Below are 19,210 nucleotides of genomic sequence, written 5' to 3'. Positions count from 1 at the left end.
GCTCTTGTTCTCTGTGTCTCCCAATGTGCCCAAAAAAGAAGGTGTAATGTAAACTGTTATTTGAAGTCAAGGAAATACTTCAGTGAAGACAGCTCATTATATGCTCGCGTTGAACTGCAAGTTATTGCCATTTTAATATCTCTCACTGATTCACCAACACTTGCAAAGCACAGCCAGTGGTCACATTATTGAATAGTGGCTCACAGTGTGAGCTCCATGCACCTCCAGAGATGCATGCGCTAGGGCTACAACTTTTCATGATCTGCCAATTGTTTTTTCTTGATCAACTGATTAGTCGTTTGGTTTATAAAAAACATAAAACTGTGAAAAATGGCCATCACAATTTCCCAGAGCCCAAGTAGACATTTTTAAATAGTTTTTGTCCAACCAGCAGTTAAATACCTTAAAGATACTCAGTTTCCAATAGTAGAAGACTAAGAAAAGCAGCAAATATTCACATTTGACAGGCTGAAACCACAGACTTTTTAGCATTTTTGCTTAAAAAGTTAGTAAAATGATCAATTTATTACCTAAGTAGTATCTAATATTCTTTTTATTAGCCATATTAATGGACTTATTGTTGGGTTACAGCATGAGCTGTCTAAAAGGGCAATAGTTTAATTTTGCATTTCAACAGCCATATAGCAATATGTAATATGTGTTAAACTTCACATCACTTACTTATGATACAGTAAAAATACAAAAACATCCTTAATTCCAAATTTCCAAAATCCTTTTGAATGCAAGAAATTCCAAATACTGCCACCAGGTAAAACATGAGCAAATGATTTTGTGGCCTGCTGCTTGTAGTGACCCCAGATTATAGAGCATTGTGATTGTATTACATACATTTTGACATTCTTGTGCTTGACTCGAGCATGGATTTCAGAGGGGATCCTGGAAGCTTAACAGGCTTATCCCACCTTGTTATCCCTCATTGTCCTCTCCCCTCCATCCTCCTCATGCCTCGGCTAACCTCTGCTGCACTGGAGCCAATAAATACGATCAGAGCCAGTGCATCTGCTCAGCATCGTACGTTACGTACGGTTTCCAGTCTTGGTGTTGGGGACCGCCCAGGAGCTCATTAGATAATCAGGGGGGGTTGTCTGCCATACAGAATTACTACCATGACTATTTTTCAGTTTTCTTTCTCTAATTCTGCTTTTTCTTGTGAAATACTGAATGAATTCATGAATTAATCCCATGAAACAACATGAAAGTAAAATCTTTATTTGGTTGCTGCAATATGTCTCTGTTATGTCACTAAAGAGCCTTGCAATTCATGATGGTCTTCTTTTGCATCATGTTTATGTTAATACATTCCAGGGGCAATTTAGTTTGACATGGTAGGCATGAATTATGTATTGCTGTGACAGAATCAGAGTCACTTTATTCACCAAGTACAGTAAATGCAGGGACATTTTACCTTAATGACATTGATGTCAAACACTAGATGTGCTTTGTGTAGACATTTAGCATGAATAACTTAAAAGTAAAATAATTTGGGTTACTTAGTATTATTACAATAAACAAATGAGACCATTGGAGGTTTTAGGCTGCTTGCATTTTTAATGATGTTCTTTGGGGTTGGATTTTTGCAGGAAATCTACCGAACAAAACAGGAAGAAAACTATTGTGCATCCAGCACACAGTTTAAAAACTCTACAAAGCAGTCACTTAGAGAGGAATGCCAAGGAAGGGCAACAGGTTGCAACATTTATGACAGAAAGCAACAAAATTGACAGAAAATGTGGTTTGAATTTTCATAAATAGTTGAAGGTAATTATATTAAAATACTACAATTATTTTGACGATAATATACAAATATTGAAAAATGCTACATGTTGTATCTCTAAGTCTATTGCTATGAGAGTAGTAAGACCTCACATTTGTGCAGGAAGTTAGCACAAGACATAGAAGACTGTCACTTGGCAGGATGAGCTTTGACTTCCTCTGAAGTCTCTCTGAGGGCCCAATTAGAAAGTCAGAGGCAGAGTGCTCTTGTGGAGTCTATTTTTTTCTAGCTCAGACTGTCACAGGTGACCAAGGCGTTACTTCACTGTGATGTATTGGTGTTTCAGATAGTAGACTGCAGGCCTCAACCTTTCAGTGAGGTCACTCTGCAGGAACAAATGACTTTTAGTGATCTATTTTAGTGATGGTTAGTTTGCAGTTCTGTATTATGCGAGGCTTGCATGAAGTTAAATCTGGAGACGTCTTAATAGGGGTTGCTTGATTTAGACTTTTTACCCTGCTTTTGTTATTGCTATTCCCATCCTGTCCTGCAGGTTATCCTTTTTTCACCCGATCGCAGAGCAATGCTTGTACATATGAAAATGAACCTCTCTCAGCTGGCTACTGATCTGGCTCCAATTTGTGAAAATTTCTATACTTTTCTAATTTAGGTTGAGCATATAATTATAACCCAGTACTGAAAACAGCTGCAGCATACAAAATGACTGTTTAGTATCAGGAGCAAACAAAATGAAACTTCATTTTAGTAATACATTTTTCTTTTTCTTACAAAACAGAGATCTGCTGTCTCTAGATGTTCTTGTAATTCTTTTTTCAGGCATTTTAGAGGTGTGGAGTTTTCTTGTAAACAGTAGTGTGAAACCATTGGCAGGACTGTATGTACACCAAGACCAAGACCCGTTCATAGAAAAACCGCTCCATGGTGCCACTAGAAGTCAAAAACTCCACAGGGAACCTTTGTCATTCAACTGAAAAAAAAATGCCTTCTTCATTTTATCAATTTATATGTTCAAAATTAACCAGAGCAAATACATAACTCAGCATGAGACCTTCATCTTAACCCAGTCCACAGTCCCATCAGCTGCCGCGTCACAATCTGATGCCCTCCCTTGACCCCTTCCTGTCATTTCACACCCACAGCCTGCCATGTCAAATAGCTTTTGTAATCCCAAGGGCCATCACAGCCCCAGCATGCAGCTAAACTCCTACACTCGTCCCCTGCCTGCTCTGATATGCACAGCCCCAAGAGATGGCTCAGAGCTCCAGTTTGATATGGTCCCTTCTCTCTATGTACGTATGTGTCTTAGGTTATACCAGAGAGGTCCTAATTTGAAGTGGCAGTGATATTGATATTTTTGACAGCTTATCAGATACATCTTGAGATTATCAGTCTGGTTTGGAGAACATAATATACACAAATCTAATCTCTGAAATGGGTTGTCTAACAAGGTCAGAAATCTTATGTTTTTCACACTGTACTGTATTTGTACAACCTGAATGATAAAACACTTCAGATAAAAACACTTTTGTGAAAAAAAATGTGTGTAATCGTTATATTTCATTTGTGTGATGCTTGCATGGCAAGACAGTACATGTATTTACCTTTGCTTTCATCTCTACCACTGGCACATGCTCTTTCTGCTTTCAACCCTGACAGTTCACAGGCCAGTGTTGCCTCTGGGCTTGGTGCTAAAGTGAAAGTTGACTTACTTTTGGTGGTTTTAATGCAGTGGTGATTGCCTGCAGTATCCTACTGAGCTGTCTGACTTCCAGTCATCCTGCCTGCCCCAGCAAGGTTCATCTGATCGCTCCACGTATCAAAGGAATATTTCACCCTGAAAATATTCTTACATTTTTATATACTATGAATCTGTAATGATCAGTGCATTCCGAGTGTTATTTTGTGATGAAATGCACCCAATTTCCCTCAGTTTAGCCAGTCTACTTCTAATCCAAGAAATAATATCCTATTTGTCACAAGATGCAGAGGAGTAACTTTATCTTGATATAGACCTTTTTAAGTCCATTGCAGGAAACACACAGGTGTAATAAACAACATAACTAATGAGTGCATTCCATTTAGGTGAGCCTGTTCAGGGCCCTGCTATCGTTCATGCTGGCTACTGGGACACTTAATGGAGCTGAACCATCGTTAATGTTTTTACTTCCACCTGTGCTTTTCTTGGTAGGACAAGTCAAAGTATCTGCTTTGAAAAAAGTCTATTTGCTTTTCCTCCTTAAAGGAGCTGTAAGTGACATTCACTGCCACTAAATGTCACACTACAGCACCAGAATCTCAGACCAAAACAAATGGACGCTATGGCCCACCAGATTCCATTGACAAAAACAGTAATTTTACCTTGCAGATTATCGTAAAACACACTTCATTCAAACTGGACATGAACAAAACAAAACTCATCAAAACCATCTTTGTTAGTCTTTCCACTGTTCCAACAATCACCAACTCTGGTTTGGTCGAAATAAATCCTTAATTCACCGCGTTAGATGTGAAAAGGCAGCTGCGAAATGGGCTGCAATGTAATCCTTGGGGACAAATGCGCCCATCAAAGTACGTCCACTAAAAGTGCTTGTTTTTGCCACTAACTCGCTCAGATTGTTGGTCTATGTGTCTGAAAACATTATGGAAAGGATTCCTACAGAGATACCCCTTTTTGTTAAACAGTAAGATCCTTTTTGTTTAACCACAAACTGCTGTTATATCGCTCTTGCTCGCATTTAACTACCACTTTTATTTTATATTTGAGAAAATAATTGTCTTATATGATGCTCTGTAGTTATCCTGCATCTAGAAATTATGTTTGGGGATAGTTAAAGTTAGGGTTAAGGAGGCTGGCCTTTAGTTATTGTCTGCAAATAAAATAAAAATTACAAGATGTTTTCTCATGTGTGAACCATTTAGACCTCAGTGTACTCTTCAGTACTACAATACATTGCAATGCAAAGAGTTAAGTGTATTGAACTCAGCCATCAGCACAGTAACCCCTGGCAATTCACCCTCCTCCTGTGCAAGTGTAAAACAGCAGCATATTTTATTTCACTGCTCTGCTGATGATGCTTACGTGCTGTCTATCAAATATTAATATTGAATAGGCCACTAGCCATTACACTCCCCAAAACGTCTGAGCTTCTTCAGAAGATCTTTCATCAAAGTTACAAATACATGCGAAATTTATTTAGTCTGTTCAGCCCTAGAAATGTTGTTTGAAACTGCCTAAAGAGTTTTACTTTCAGCATTATTTTCAGAATCTTGAAGGTTTTCTTTGGTCTGTGGACATAGAGGAGTTGTGCACCCTTGTTTCTGTCAGTTGGAGAATAGATTTTTTTTAATCAAGGCATTTGACTGACTCTAAAGGTCATTTATGCTTTTACATCATCTACTGTATATTCATTTAGACTATTCTAATGCTTTACTGATACGGGCGATATGGCCAAAATCTTCTATCACGGTATATGTAATTTTATTATTTTGTACATTTATTATTCTTTTATTTGGAACTTCCATACAAACAAAACAACGCCTCCTGCTCTATTACAATTTCACTCTCCTCCTCCATGTTTTTTGTCACTCTCTTCTACTGCGGCAGTTGGCACACCAGCTTAGAGGTGCATTACCGCTACCAACTGTCGCTCTCACGTCACATGAGAACGTGGTAAGCAGTCCAGCTTCCCAAATCAAAATCACGTTACCTTGTGAGGCAGCTGGATTTGTGAGATCATGCGATATCACAAGATCTTGATTTGCTACATAGCCTTTCCCAAATATATAGCAGAGAGACACTAAGGGATAGCTCCCGCAGTGAAAACGGTATTGCTAAATCTCTACTAGTGGACACATTTCTACTGTCGTACGGTATATACCGTCATATCACCCAACGCTAACTGATATAATAGTTGTTGATGTGATGGTTTATTTTAGGGACCTCACCATCAGACAAGATATACAGACTGAAATGCTTCCGAATCATCTTAGTATTTATGTGTTATCCTTAACAAATACAATACCCATAAATGTTAATAAGTTCTTATTCCCCAGCTCAGTATTAGAATGATTGTAGTTCATTAGTGTAGTTCATCAACAGTTTTTCAGTGTCTTTGCTAGTGGGGCATACAATATAACTTGCAGCATAGTCAGCATTGAAAACTTAAAGATGCTTAAAGAAACAACAGTTGGGGCCAGTTAGAGGACAGCATTTAACAAATGTGGCTTGATGATAAGCATATTTTTGAGTGATATTTGAGATATGTGGTCATTCATTTAGTAGCTTAATTGTTATTCTTTTCTTATGTAGACAGTAAGGCTTGCATAGTAAGAGAGACACAGATGTAAAAGCTCTTTGTTTGGTCAGCACAGCACATTTGGTTCCACATTTAGGGACTTAATCACTTGACTATCTCTGTGCATATGAAATGTACTTGTTACTATATTTTGGAACCTTTTTCCTTTATCCTTCATTCACTGAATTGTTGCAGCGACTTCATTTCTGAATTAACATAATGAGGCCCAGAAATCAATTAAGTTTGGCTGCTGTCTATTTTTGCCACACGGGTTTGAGGCAGCAGATATATGATCCCTCATGTGAGAGTGGAGGGAATGTGTCCCCTGTCACCTTCCAAAAAGCTTGCTAAAAGCCCTGAATAATGGCCTTCTGGTGTGTTTAACTGAGCCGGTGTCTGCAGTGGAAAACGCAGAGACACTTGATAGGAACATTATCCTAATGTATCCCTATGTATAGGGAGATACAGATACAGGATGATATTAATGTTGTGCTGTGCTATTTAGTAATTACAATGTACCAGTTATAATTTAGTTACCAGACCTACAGTATTCCACCAGTTGACAAATTTATATCATCTCATATATATCATCATATTGCTCAATCCTAAATGAGGCTAGCTCAAGCTCAGGGACGAGGACAGTGGAGAACTGGCTTGGTGAGCAGTAATAGGAGTGGACAGACTGTAACAACATAAGCCATGACTACAGCATCCCGCGCTGCATCAGGACAGAAGTCAGTGTGTCGACATGTCAGGCTGAAAAAGACGAAGAGCCTTAGTGTCAGTGGATAGGCTGACTTTTATTTGGAGCAAGAGAGAGAGAGAGAAGGATGACAGAGAAAAATAGGTGCTCATCTTCCCCTGAGTCAGTATATTGCCCGGAGCTGTTTTTTCCTTCAAGTATTTGTTTTCATTTTATCAATGAATGGGAAAGACTGCTGGTGTCAGAGGGTTGATTCATTCTTAACATGATTGATAAAAATGTTCAAAACAAAAGCTTAGATGTGGTAGTTGTTAGAAGTGCAGTTTGGATGATAGCTACAAAAGATTTATTAACTAGAAAGCACTTCCTCCACCAAGGCTACACACTCCGCAAAATGTGTTAACTTTTTAGGTAATAAAAAAGTCATAGACTGTCAGAAACGTCAGACTGACTCACACAACAATATCTAGCTAAAATATTAGCCACCATAAGCTACTTGTCATACCAGACCAAGAAGGGCTGTAGCAGTGTGTGTGTGAGTGTTTGAGCAAGGGTGTGTTATTTTGCTTCTAAACTAATTTTTTCATTTGTAAGAAGAAAAGTTTGTTGTTCCTTCTTTCAAATGTTACAGTCTGGCTTTAAACAATTCCTGGAATCACACCACAAACTGTTTCTTGGTCTTCTTGGCCACAGACAAACAATTGAGCAGGACTAAAAACATACTATAACCTGTCTCTGCGTGGTTGCAGGGTTAAGTGTCCGCTGGGCTGCGTTCCAGACAGCTGATGCATGTCTCAGCCTGCTGTGCTGTTTGCACCCTCTGAAAAAACTAAAAAATATAACTGGGTGTGTGTGACATCCTCCCTCCCATCCATACTGTCACCTCAGCAGTGCTTGGCATCACTGCCACCCTCCTCCTACAGCCCTGCACAGACATGTTGCCTCCATACACAGACAAAAAGGGGGAATGTGCAATACATATGTGAAGATACTGTTTTTCAATCAAACCTCTCTCCTCCCAGACTTCCCTCCACCTCACTACTCAAGCTCTTATTTATAATTTTGATAGAACAACAACAGCTCAAAGCAGTTGTATATGCTGCTGCCTTCCATAAACAGCCAAAACAAAGGAGGGACTTCTGAGGCACTTCCTCAGAAGCAGTTGACCAGGCTTCTTAAATTTGTTTCTCTGCTCCCAGGGTTCCATCCACCTCACTATTGAATTATACTCTCTTGTTTACCATTTTCCACACATAACATTGCAAAAACAGCTCAAAGCAAAAGGAGAAGCAGTGTATAATATGAGTGGAGCAGCGGGAGCCCCGGCAGTGTCATGTCTGTGTCCTGGAAGCTCAAAGATAGTGCTGGTTGCAGAGGGAGTGTGGAAAAGAGGTCTGTGGTTTGTTTGTGCCGGTTGCAGAAGCTTTTAGACACAAGTCAGGATCATGTAGCTGTCTCTTGACTAAAGAAGTATACCAAAACCAAACATGTTATTGATCATACATGCTTGGAGTATCAATATCTTAGACGAGGTTATCATCTCATTGTTATTTAACACCATCCACAATCTCAAAGTTTTCCCCTTTTATTTCCTGTAAAGTGGATTTAAAGTCATTCCACACTGCCTGACAATATCATATACAGCATATTCCAACTCTTTGTTGAAGCCATGTGAAGTTTACTCTGAGTGAAATATTCAAACCCAACACTATGTTTTTTTTAATGGAAATATTCAAAATGTCTTGTGCATAATTTTATACACACTTCCCACAATTCAGCCTGACATGTTTTGCACCTTTGGAAACGTTGAGATCGACACTAAAATTTCAAATACAGTTCTGTTGGTTTGAACAATTAATGTTTGGCTGCACAGCACAAGTTTATAATAAAGACTGACCCACCAGCGAGTCAGTGGGGGCTTAAGAGGCTAAAGAAAATGTTGGTTTGTTAAGCTTTTATTTGCTCGCACAGTAGTAACTAATACTTTTCTTGATTCATTAATCTTCAAATCACAAATTGTAAAAAAAATGCCCGTCACAATTTCCCATAACCCAAGGTGATGTCTTAAAATTGCTTGTTTTGTCCAAAAAACAGGCCAAGATTTACAATTTACAATACATAAACAAAACAAATTCTGACATTTGAGAAGGGGAACCAGCGTATGTTTGGCATATTTGCTTGATGAATGACTAAAACAATTACTTGTTTATCAAAATTGTTGCCTACGTATACGATCAAGTTGACTTAATACCACAAAGTATTACAAAATCTAGTATTATTTGTAGTAATGAGACATAATTTGTTAATCTGCTTTCAAGACTGAATCTTGATAGTATGAGGAATAATGAAGACAAATTCCTTTTTTGGAAATGACCGGCAAAGACTTGCATATTCAATCATTTTCTCATTCTTGTACCACTCTTTCATCCAACTGCTGCACTTCTTTCTCTGGTCTTGGTGGGTCTATGCGATTTTCTTTTTCTACACTTTACAGCCCACCATTTCTCATCACTCTCTGTCTCTACATCTCCTCTTATCTGCACACCTTGTCCTCTCTTGTCCATTGTTAAAATCCTCCCATATGCTCAGCTCTGTCAGAGCAGGTGGCAAACCACAGGTGGACCCCACACCTCCGCTTGGACTGGCGTCTGTCCCGCGCACCCAAATTCATGTTGCCTCTGGGCACACTGGGTGGGGTGGACAGGAAGTTCTCTTTCATTTTGATGACCAGGTGGTTTGACTGACTGACCTTTTTAGTGTCATTATTTTAGATTTCTTTTGTGAATACAGAAATACATTTTCCTTCTTCCCACTCTTTGTTTTATATCACCGTTTTCTATGAATGGATTAAGAATTGCAGTATAGCAATTTCACTAATCACATTTTAGCACATTAGTGATTTATTGAAGAAAAGGAATTAAGTGGGATCATGAATGCAGCATGAAGGGGCTGTTTTTAAGAAGTGAATGATGGTAGTTAATGAAATTCAGAGATTTATTCCTCTGAAAACAAATTATAAAAAGCATTATGCCAGTTCTCTGGTATATTAGTGACATTTACATTCAGAGTTAGTGACCTGGAACTTTTACTGAATTTGTAGGTATTAGATTCCTATTACAGTTCTCATTTAATGGTTGGTAAATATATATATATATATATATATATATATATATATATATATATATATATATATATATATATATATATATATATATATATATATATATATATGACAGAAAAAATGTTTTCAGATAGCTTTACAGTGCCAGCTGTGTGTGTACACACTGCCTTAGGCTAATGGTCATGTGTGTAATTCAGAAATCATAGACTCAAGAGCCTCAGTAATTTCCACAGTATGCACGGGACAATTTTTTCAGTTTATTTTCAAAGTTAATGTAATTAATGTATTCATTTAAACAAACTTGGACAACAGTATTAGGAAAAAATACTGATCTAATATCCTTTTGCAATCCAGGTACATGTTTGTCATAAAACGGTTTCCCCTAAACTCAGTTTCTCTCCTGTTCATGTCCCTCCAACACTGAAGGTTGTTGTATGTGAGTGCTATCTGGATGCACTTCAGCAGGGGAAACATGCTGAGGGGGTAGGAGGTGTGACAGGACTGCAAAGCTTTATAAATGGATAAAAGAACCCCTATATGGATGTGTCGAGGATGTGCTGACAATAAAAGCAGAGGAGAGGACAGGAATGGATGAGACAATTCCAGGTTCTACATCTACATGATAGTTACTGTAATGTAAACCTCCATATCGCTTTCTGCCTTTACTGAGGCATAATTTCTGCAAAGGCACAAAACACTATAACATGAGTCCGTTGTGTGTTTTTAGAAGTAGCGTTATCTTAGCTTCACTTGAGCACACAGCTGCCATCTCTTGAATAATTCTATTTGTTCCACTTTTAAGATTGTCTCCTTTTCTCTCCTTTGGGAATACATCAATGTCTGCCCTTGGTGTACTGTCTGTGACTATTAGAAAGATGTGTTTACGCCACCAAACCTGGCTAGTGAGTAGTATTTGTTTTCACCTTGGCACATAGGTTAAAATGATTACCACTCAACAGTCAATTAAAAGATTGTACTTGAAAGTCAATGTATTATTTATTATAACTTTGACAGTTTATCTAATACCATCAGAATTGATCCTGACAACCCAGCCATCTGCAAATGTGTACTGTTCCTGAATCAGGTCTCTTACATGGTGGTGTGACATACCTGGCTCTTCGTAATGGCTTCATCTGTCATGTTTAGAGAAGGTAATTCTGTGCTGATATGCAGGCTGAATGAGTATGCACGCTGCTTAGGCAATCGTATTTTTCACGCTGCCAGTTAATAGGACAGAGCATCAGCATGACAGTTTATACAGTTTTTTGGCTTATAGACAGCAGGAATAGCACTTTCTAATAAGTTTATAATGGGTTTAATAAATCATTCACTAATACTTTATAGATCAGTTAGCCATTGATAAGAACAGCTTTTGGGTTGCCAGGTTGTGAATTTGGCTGGTGTTTACCTTCCTCTAGAATGACATCTGCATTTAATTTTTAAATAGCTCTTAGGAAGACCCTCCAATGGGTATTTGAGCACTTATCTTCTGGAAAAGAGCTGCAGAGCATCAAAATCCATTTATTAACAACTTATTAATATTCACAGCTGCAGACTTGATGGATTATACCCTTTATTAATGACATACTAACATTTATAACTGCAGACTCCATGGCTTATTAGAAAATAAGAAACCCATGAGTATTGATTAATGGATTCCCTACATTTATAAATGCATTATTACCAAATAGAAAAGGATAAACACCACTCAAAGGGGATTTATCACAACTAGCGCAGGTCCGATATATATCGGCCAGTATTTGCTTATTGCTGATATATCGCTATCTGTGGATATGTCTGCCAATAAGTAACAAGAAATTGCAGTACGGAAATGCCAAACTAGGTTTGAAGTAATTTAGCAATCAGATTTATCAGATTATTTTTTTAAACTCCCAAATATTGATATTGATATCGGCCTCATAAATCCAGTACCAGTCGGGCTATAATCATAACCTGGCAACCCAAAGTTGTTCTTAATAATGTGTTATAACTCTGCAGCTCAATGCGACAAAGTATATGGAGCTGGTTGTAGACCTACTAAGGGCCAAGGCACCAGTGACCCCTGTTTCCATCCAGGTGGTCAGTGTCGACATTGTTGAGGATTACAAATATCTGGGAGTACACATGGACAATAAACTGGACTGGGCTAAGAACACTCAAGCTCCTTACAGGAAGGGCCAGAGCCGCCTCTACTTTCTGAGGAGGCTGAGGTCCTTCAACATCTGCCGGATAATGCTGAGGATGTTTTATGCGTCTGTGGTGGCCAGTGCTATCCTGTATGCTGTTGCATGCTGGGGCAGCAGGCTGAGGGTAGCGGACGCTAACAGACTCAACAAACTGATAAGTAAGGCCGTAAGGCCAGTGACATTGTAGGGGTGGAGCTGGACTCTCTGGCGGTGGTGTCAGAGAGGAGGATGCTGGCCAAACTACACGCCATCTTGGACAGTGTCTCCCACCCATTCCATGACATGCTGGTCAAACAAAGGAGTACCTTCAGCGAAAGACTCATCCCTCCAAAATGCACCACAAAGCACCACAGGAAGCCATTCCTGCCTGTGGCCATCAAACTCTTTAACTCTTCCCTTTAAGTGTCAGTCTGTATGACCTTAAGTCATTAAACTGGACATTGGACCATTAACATCAATATATGAAATAATTGTGCAATATTCTCTGTTTAATACTCCTGTGCAATATATTCTGTTTTCAGTTTAATTTATTGATATTTATTCATACTTATATTACTGCTGTGCAATATCCACCGTCGAATAATAATCTTAATAAGCTACACTTAACTTGACAGTACATGCACTATTACTTATTACTTATATTATTACATTGTATTATTATACCGTACATACTTTTTATCAACCGGTAAATCCACTTTGTACTTTACACTTATTTTAATTTTATACTTATACCCACTTTGTACTTAATTTATCTTGCCTGTATTATAGTGTATTATATTCTGATTTGCTTAGAACTTATATTCCTGTGCGCACTGATGTGATAGTGAGCAGCTGAAACAAAAGAGTTTCCCCTCGGCGATCAATAAAGTATTTCTGTTTCTGATCTTTAAAGGATTAAAATAGCCATTAGTTACAACTTATAAACACTTTATAAAGGGTGCCTTATAAGAGTTTTGACCAACATGTAAGAACATTTCAATGGACTTCCTTGAAATGGAATTAAATATAGCTTCAGTTTTAAAAGTAGGCCTTTATTGTTAGGTTAATATTGGTAATCATGTCTTTCTACTTTCTTTTCTGTTAACAGAAAAACCCACCTATGATGCCTCTGGCTCCTCGTCTATAACAAGTGACCCTGCAGTCACGGCTGCTCCTGCTCATCCATTGGCTGACCTGTCTGTGGCGGAGGAGGTGCCTTTCTCAGTCATCCATTCAGATGGTGACTCAGAGCCTGAGGGGGAAGGTTTATCAGGGCAGCCTGCCTTTTCTTCTGTCTTAACCGTCATGGCAGGAACTGTCAAACATCCAGCGAGCCTTGATCAAAGTAGAACCTCGCCGACTATCACCAGGGACAAGACCCTCACCACCCAATGGCCTTCATATAGTTCCAGCCAGGGCTCAGAGATGTCCTCCTCATCGTCGTCTGCGGGAGATAGGATCTTCCTTGCCAGCTCTGGTCTGACTTCCAACATATCTCGACAACACACCATACCACCTCAGACTCTTACCATGGCATCAACTGTCTCTAGGCCATCACATGAGTCCTTTATGGATGAAAACAGGAATGTCTCATCATTTTCATCATGGACACTATCATATTCTTCATTGTCATCATCAATGTCTTCATCATCTCCATCCACTTCCTCTGTGTTATCTTCTGTAGTGTCTCTATTTTCTCTACCATCTTCTGCTGGATGGATAAACAAAGCTGCTTCATCTCATGGTCAAAGGATTGTATCCAGCCCTGCCCCTCAGACAGAAACAGCAACATTATCACCAGCAGGGTCTCTGGGTTGGACAGACAGTCTAACAACCACACAATCCAACACTCATTCAGCTGTTACACAGGGACTGCAAAGCACAACAACCAAACCATCAGCCATTCCAAGTGAAACCAGCATTGAAAAGAGCAATGAAATGACAAAACACTCCTTTTACTCATCAGTGGATAAAATCCATGGAGTGAGTGGACCAGCAACCAGCACATATACATCCAATTCTACTCCTAACCCTGGACAAAATCTTTTAAAGATTTTATACAGACCCACTCAAACCCAGAACCCAGGTATGAACTCTGTATTGGCCAATAATCTTGAAATTAGCACCTCATTTCCCTCCAATCAAGAGAGTCAAGCTGTTCAAAGGTAGCAGGGAGCATTACAAAATCCCACATCAGCACTGTTGTCTGCCCATCCTAAAGGCTCTTCAGTTTCTAGTCATGTCACACAGCAGATGTTAAATCGAACAGCATATGCGGCAAAGGAAAACAAGACAGCAGTAGATAGTCAGACTTTTGTTCACAAAAGTGATGGAGATGCAATCATGTCGCCTCTCAGTTCACATGTTGTAAATCCAACTGTATCACCAGCAGTGACGTTCAGACCCACTGGATCATTTTTTACAGTTTCCTCCCAGATTCCACCAGGTAAAACATCTCTCTCTGAAATTGCAATCACTAAGTTAACACCTATCCACTCTGGCATGGTGTCCTCAGAGCATGCCTGTAATCCTGATGATTTACTGATGGCAGCGGGTCATGGCAGCCCCAGAGTTCCTTCCATCAATATAAATTACAACCAGGGAGAGATAGCAGAAGCAGAGCTCAAATCTATTTCCATTCAAGCTCACCTGAATAACTCACTTTCTCTCACACAGCCGAGGCCGGCGTCTACCACTGGTTCCATCCTCACTTCAATCACCAGAACAGGAACAAACTCTTCCGTGTCAGATTCGCTTCATTTGCCAAGTAATGGAGTCATAAACGTTCAAGAATTTGTAATACAAACATGGTCTCCCAAGGGCATAACTCAGGAGCCTAGAGGATGGATGATGCCAAAAATTATATTTTCCTCCAACGGTAGGACAATGTCTCTTTCTGGTTCAGCGTTGCCAGTTAGGTTAGCAAAGGATATGACCTATAAAACCATGAACAAAAGTCTTTCACACCCCACTCAGTCTACATTGTTATTGCGGTTGTTTCTTAGCCACAGCCCGAACCACAACAGCACCAATGATAACACTGCCTTGTCTGCCAATAGTGTGGTTAATTTGGCAGACCAACCCAAAGCCTCATTGTCATCCCAGATTACCCCCTCACAAAGACCTTTTCAAACAAGATCTTTACTTATGTTTTCCCACAAGTTTTATAAAACATCTGGTCGAACTCCACCTCCCAATAAATCTCACCAGACAGTTTCCTCCACTCTACTCATATTTCTGCAAGTGCAGGAAACAGTAAAACATCACCAGCCTCCGATATTCACATGACATATGGAGAGAAGCCTGCTGAGAGCTTCCACAGAAATGCTGCAAAGACTTCAGTATCCCCTTTATATAATGGAAATGAAGAGTCTACTCTAATCAGAGGCACTGCGTTTTTCAAGCAGAGTGTTCCATCAGGGCAGTTCACAACACAGTTTCCATCTTTCATGACTACAAAATATTTCTTTATGTTGAATAAAGGCTCTGAAGGTTCAGGCAAAGGATCTCCCTCTGAAATCCCTTTTTCTTTAGTAAGTTTTAGAAATCTTTCTCATAAAGACGATATGACACTCATGGGCCGTTATGAGCAGTCTTCTCCTTCCTCCTGGTCAAAGATCATCCTAACACCGAGGACAAACTCTACTTCTCGCTCTCAGGGGCCAATCACCAATCTGAGAAGTGATAAATCATATTTTTATTTAGGCAGACAAACCAAAATTCCCTCCACTGCTTCCTCTGCTGCAACTACGTCCTCCAGTGATGGACAAAACAGCAGTGAAACATTTAGTGCTATTTTCAGCTTTGGCACAAAAAGAATGGCACCATATATAAAGTACAAAGCCACCAAGCCTGTGCCTTTTCAAAGCACTGCCTCTGAATTAGAAAACACATCTACTGGCTTTGATAGGGCAAATTCTAATTTACAAGCAGATGGACCATCATATGAACAGCCAAAGCTGGAAGATGGACAAGAACATAATGTCCATATATTAAATTCAGCTGATCCAACTGTAATTGCCAGTGGTCCATATTCACTTTATCCAACTGTTGGAGAACATCCATCTTTTACATATGTTAAAGGCACATCAGGAGATAAAGAAGAGAGTCTGAATTTGTCCCCAGCTAATCTCAGATCTGCTGTGGCTGTCAATGTACAGCAAGGAGCCACTGTGAACACTGCTGCTCCATCAGCACAGGGTTCAGACAGTTTTCTGCCCCCCTCTCACATAACCACTGACTCTGTAACATCTTCACAAGCTTCTTCCCTTGCATTGGTGTATAAGAGCAAGCACTGCCCCCCTCTGGCAGATGTTGACTCTTCCTGAATCTGCACTTGATACTGCTGTGACACTTTCAAACAACTCTGCACTCAATTTATCTGACACTGACAAAATCACTAACACAACTAAATCGAAACTGAGGGGGTTAGCCCTACCAACAGAGCTGGTGCCATCGTCTTCAGAGCCTTCAGCACTTTCATAGAGTAGTGTCAAAACTTCTTCATTGTCCTTCTTACATATTAAACCCCCCACTTCAGTGCCTTCTAAAGCTTCATCATCATCATTGTCTTCATCATCATTGCCATCAACATTACATTCAGCTGGTATGATATTGTCAATCAAACCAACCATGTACCCAGGCACTGCATCATCATCAGTGTCTCTAAAAGCTGTACCAGCCACTTTTCCATCCTCATCACCAAGTCTGACCTTATCAATAGATTACGATCACTTAGAGGAAGTGACTGAGACGTTTGTTTTCCTTACAGAGGCGGGGATGGATGAGTTAACCGCTGGAACATCCAGAGCAGATGCGCTCACTTTCCCCAAAGAAAAAGTGGCCAGTCCAGCCCCCTCTCAATCAGTCAGAATTACCCTTTCTGCTGGGCCCACCGAGAGGACATCTCAGGTATCACCCCTGCCCCCTCGACAGGACACCACTACAGCCTCTGATAAGCTTAACACTACAACCGTAGCTTCAACAACCAAAACTAAAAACCCCACCACTAGCACGCATTCCCTAAGAGTCACCACCACCACACAGTCTACCACCACTACCACACCACAGCCCACAACGACGACCGCTACAACCATCAAGAGTCAAACCAGCAGGAGAACATTCACACCACCTGTCCCCAGAACGAGCCCTCCCAGGGGGGCCACCACCATCTTTATTTCCCCTTTTACCACCACCACAGAGGCTCCCCCACAGCAGTGCAACATCACAGAGAGATTGTGGGTGAAAACAGGTAAACGATACTTTTGCCACAGTCTTAAAAACAAAAAATTGTGAAATTTTACTATTTCTCTAACATGTTTTGTCTGGTGTTTGTCTTGGTTCCTCCCTCTTTTTGTGTGTCTGTCTCTCTCTGTCTTTATATCTCTCTTAGTTGTTTCCATCTATGTGAGAAGAAACAGGCTGGACAGCATTCAGAGGCAGAACCTACGAAGGGGACTAAGTCAGGGCCTCCGAAAAGCTCTGAATGATAGTTCAGCCCAGGCTCAGGTCAGACTGTTATCAGTTACTGTTGATTAATCAACAAATACAGCTATTTCAACAAATGGATATGTACTTAACATCCATTTATCCATGTAGCCTCAAATATACCCTGTGATGTTTTTTTTTTTTTAAACAAACAAAATTCTGTATACATTCGCAGTTTTCTCACTAGAACACATTGTGTGTAACCTTGAGGCCTAATAAATGGGCTGAATGCATTACATTAAAAACATTGCTTAATAGCACTACTAGTGGTCAAAAACTCCACAACGTACCTTTTTAATATATGTTAACTTCACGCATGTATAAAATGGTATAGCTGCAAAAAGGTAGCAATTCATGTGCTCACATTTTCTCTGATACTAAAAATGTCCCTAAAGCAACTTTAAACTGAAGGAGTTATCTTTACTTAGGGCAGATTTAGAGTAGCATTCTTGGTTTACATACAGTACAGACAGTATTAACTTTTGGTCAGTAAGTGAAATCCACACCGCTGTTTTTTATTTATTTGTACAGCATTACATCAACCAGCATTAATACACAGACACAGATTGAACAGTTGTGACAAGTTGCCTACAATCTAAAAACAACCCCTGTGACGAATCCAAAAGAATGCAAAAATACATTTTAAATGAATTCAGAAAGGAGAAAAAAAGTTTTTTTCAGACTTGTATTGGGAATTGTTAAAAGTTCTGCCAGTGCCAGAGATTTTGAAACATTGTGCAGGAAAAAGGTTGTGCATTAGTGAAGTAAAAGGTATTCAAATGTATTGCTATTCTAGCCTCTCTGAATTTAATGATCAGATTTTTTTTATCTCATATCTCACATATTATGTGAGGTGTGTCATAGATTTAATTTTTTTCCTTTGAAGCAGTTTGTAAATATGACATATTGATTGACAACTACTTTTTTAGAGACCCAAACTGTTGCTCAGTCTTGGACTCAGGCTAAATATTCAAACAATCTAGTGAACAGTCAATGATTCCTAATTGTGCCCTCACCAAAAATCTGGAGGTTTTTATTAGCGTGGAGTGAATTAGACACTTATACCAAGGACCCTCATGTAGGCTATGTGAGACGAGATGAGGACTAATATAGAAATTAGGTTGACTGAATGTGTCCCAGAAGGCAGTGGGTGATGTCACATATTTGAGTAACTGTACCAACACTAAAACAAGATGTAGATTAGGACTGTAGCAGTGCTGTAGATGAAAACTGTTGCTCCAGTTCCCTCATATTGACAGGAGAGAGGCTTTTATTTACAACCAGAGAGTCTACAGAATCTATCCACACTTCACCAAAATGCAACCTTACCATAGCAGTGGAGACACCAGATTTGGTTTAACAAAAACTCAGGAGGAAACCAATCCCAGCATTTCCCATGCAATAATGACACCAACAGATCCAGTGCACACACAATGATTGTTGTGTTTGTGGATTAGCCATTTGTGGAACCAATCATGGTTCCCACTGTGCCAAAACCATTCTCTCTCTCCAATAAGCCTCTAATACCTCCGCTCAGTGTGACTTTGAATTAGGAGCGCCTCTTGGCTATGAGAAGCTACGCTAAAATGCAGTGGGTGAGAAGTAGAAATGTGTGTTTCAGTCTGTATGTGAGTGCTCGTGTGTAAAATGGAGAGATAAAGACTTTCTCTGGGAACAATGTGA

At 39.6% G+C, this 19,210-nt stretch overlaps 1 protein-coding gene across 8 annotated transcripts in view; it reads left to right on the top strand.

The window, feature by feature from the left end:
• The window catches only part of kiaa1549lb (KIAA1549-like b), a 112,497-nt gene that overhangs the window by 13,031 nt on the left and 80,256 nt on the right, over window positions 1-19,210 (top strand). For 5 of the 8 annotated variants that reach the window (XR_006377467.1, XR_006377468.1, XR_006377469.1 and 2 more), the window contains exons 2-4: window positions 13,149-14,126; window positions 16,812-17,291; window positions 17,433-17,548. Coding sequence is in view for 5 of the 8 variants with exons in the window: in XM_044190338.1 (XP_044046273.1) it covers window positions 13,149-14,126; window positions 16,812-17,291; window positions 17,433-17,548 (1,574 nt within the window). In the remaining 3 variants the exon portion in view is untranslated. The other 3 variants (XM_044190365.1, XM_044190385.1, XM_044190375.1) reach the window with 3 other exon arrangements.

The sequence above is a fragment of the Siniperca chuatsi genome, linkage group LG1, assembly GCF_020085105.1.
Source record: "Siniperca chuatsi isolate FFG_IHB_CAS linkage group LG1, ASM2008510v1, whole genome shotgun sequence".
In the NCBI taxonomy this organism is placed as follows: domain Eukaryota; kingdom Metazoa; phylum Chordata; class Actinopteri; order Centrarchiformes; family Sinipercidae; genus Siniperca; species Siniperca chuatsi.
This window is presented reverse-complemented; position numbering and strand designations above follow the sequence as displayed.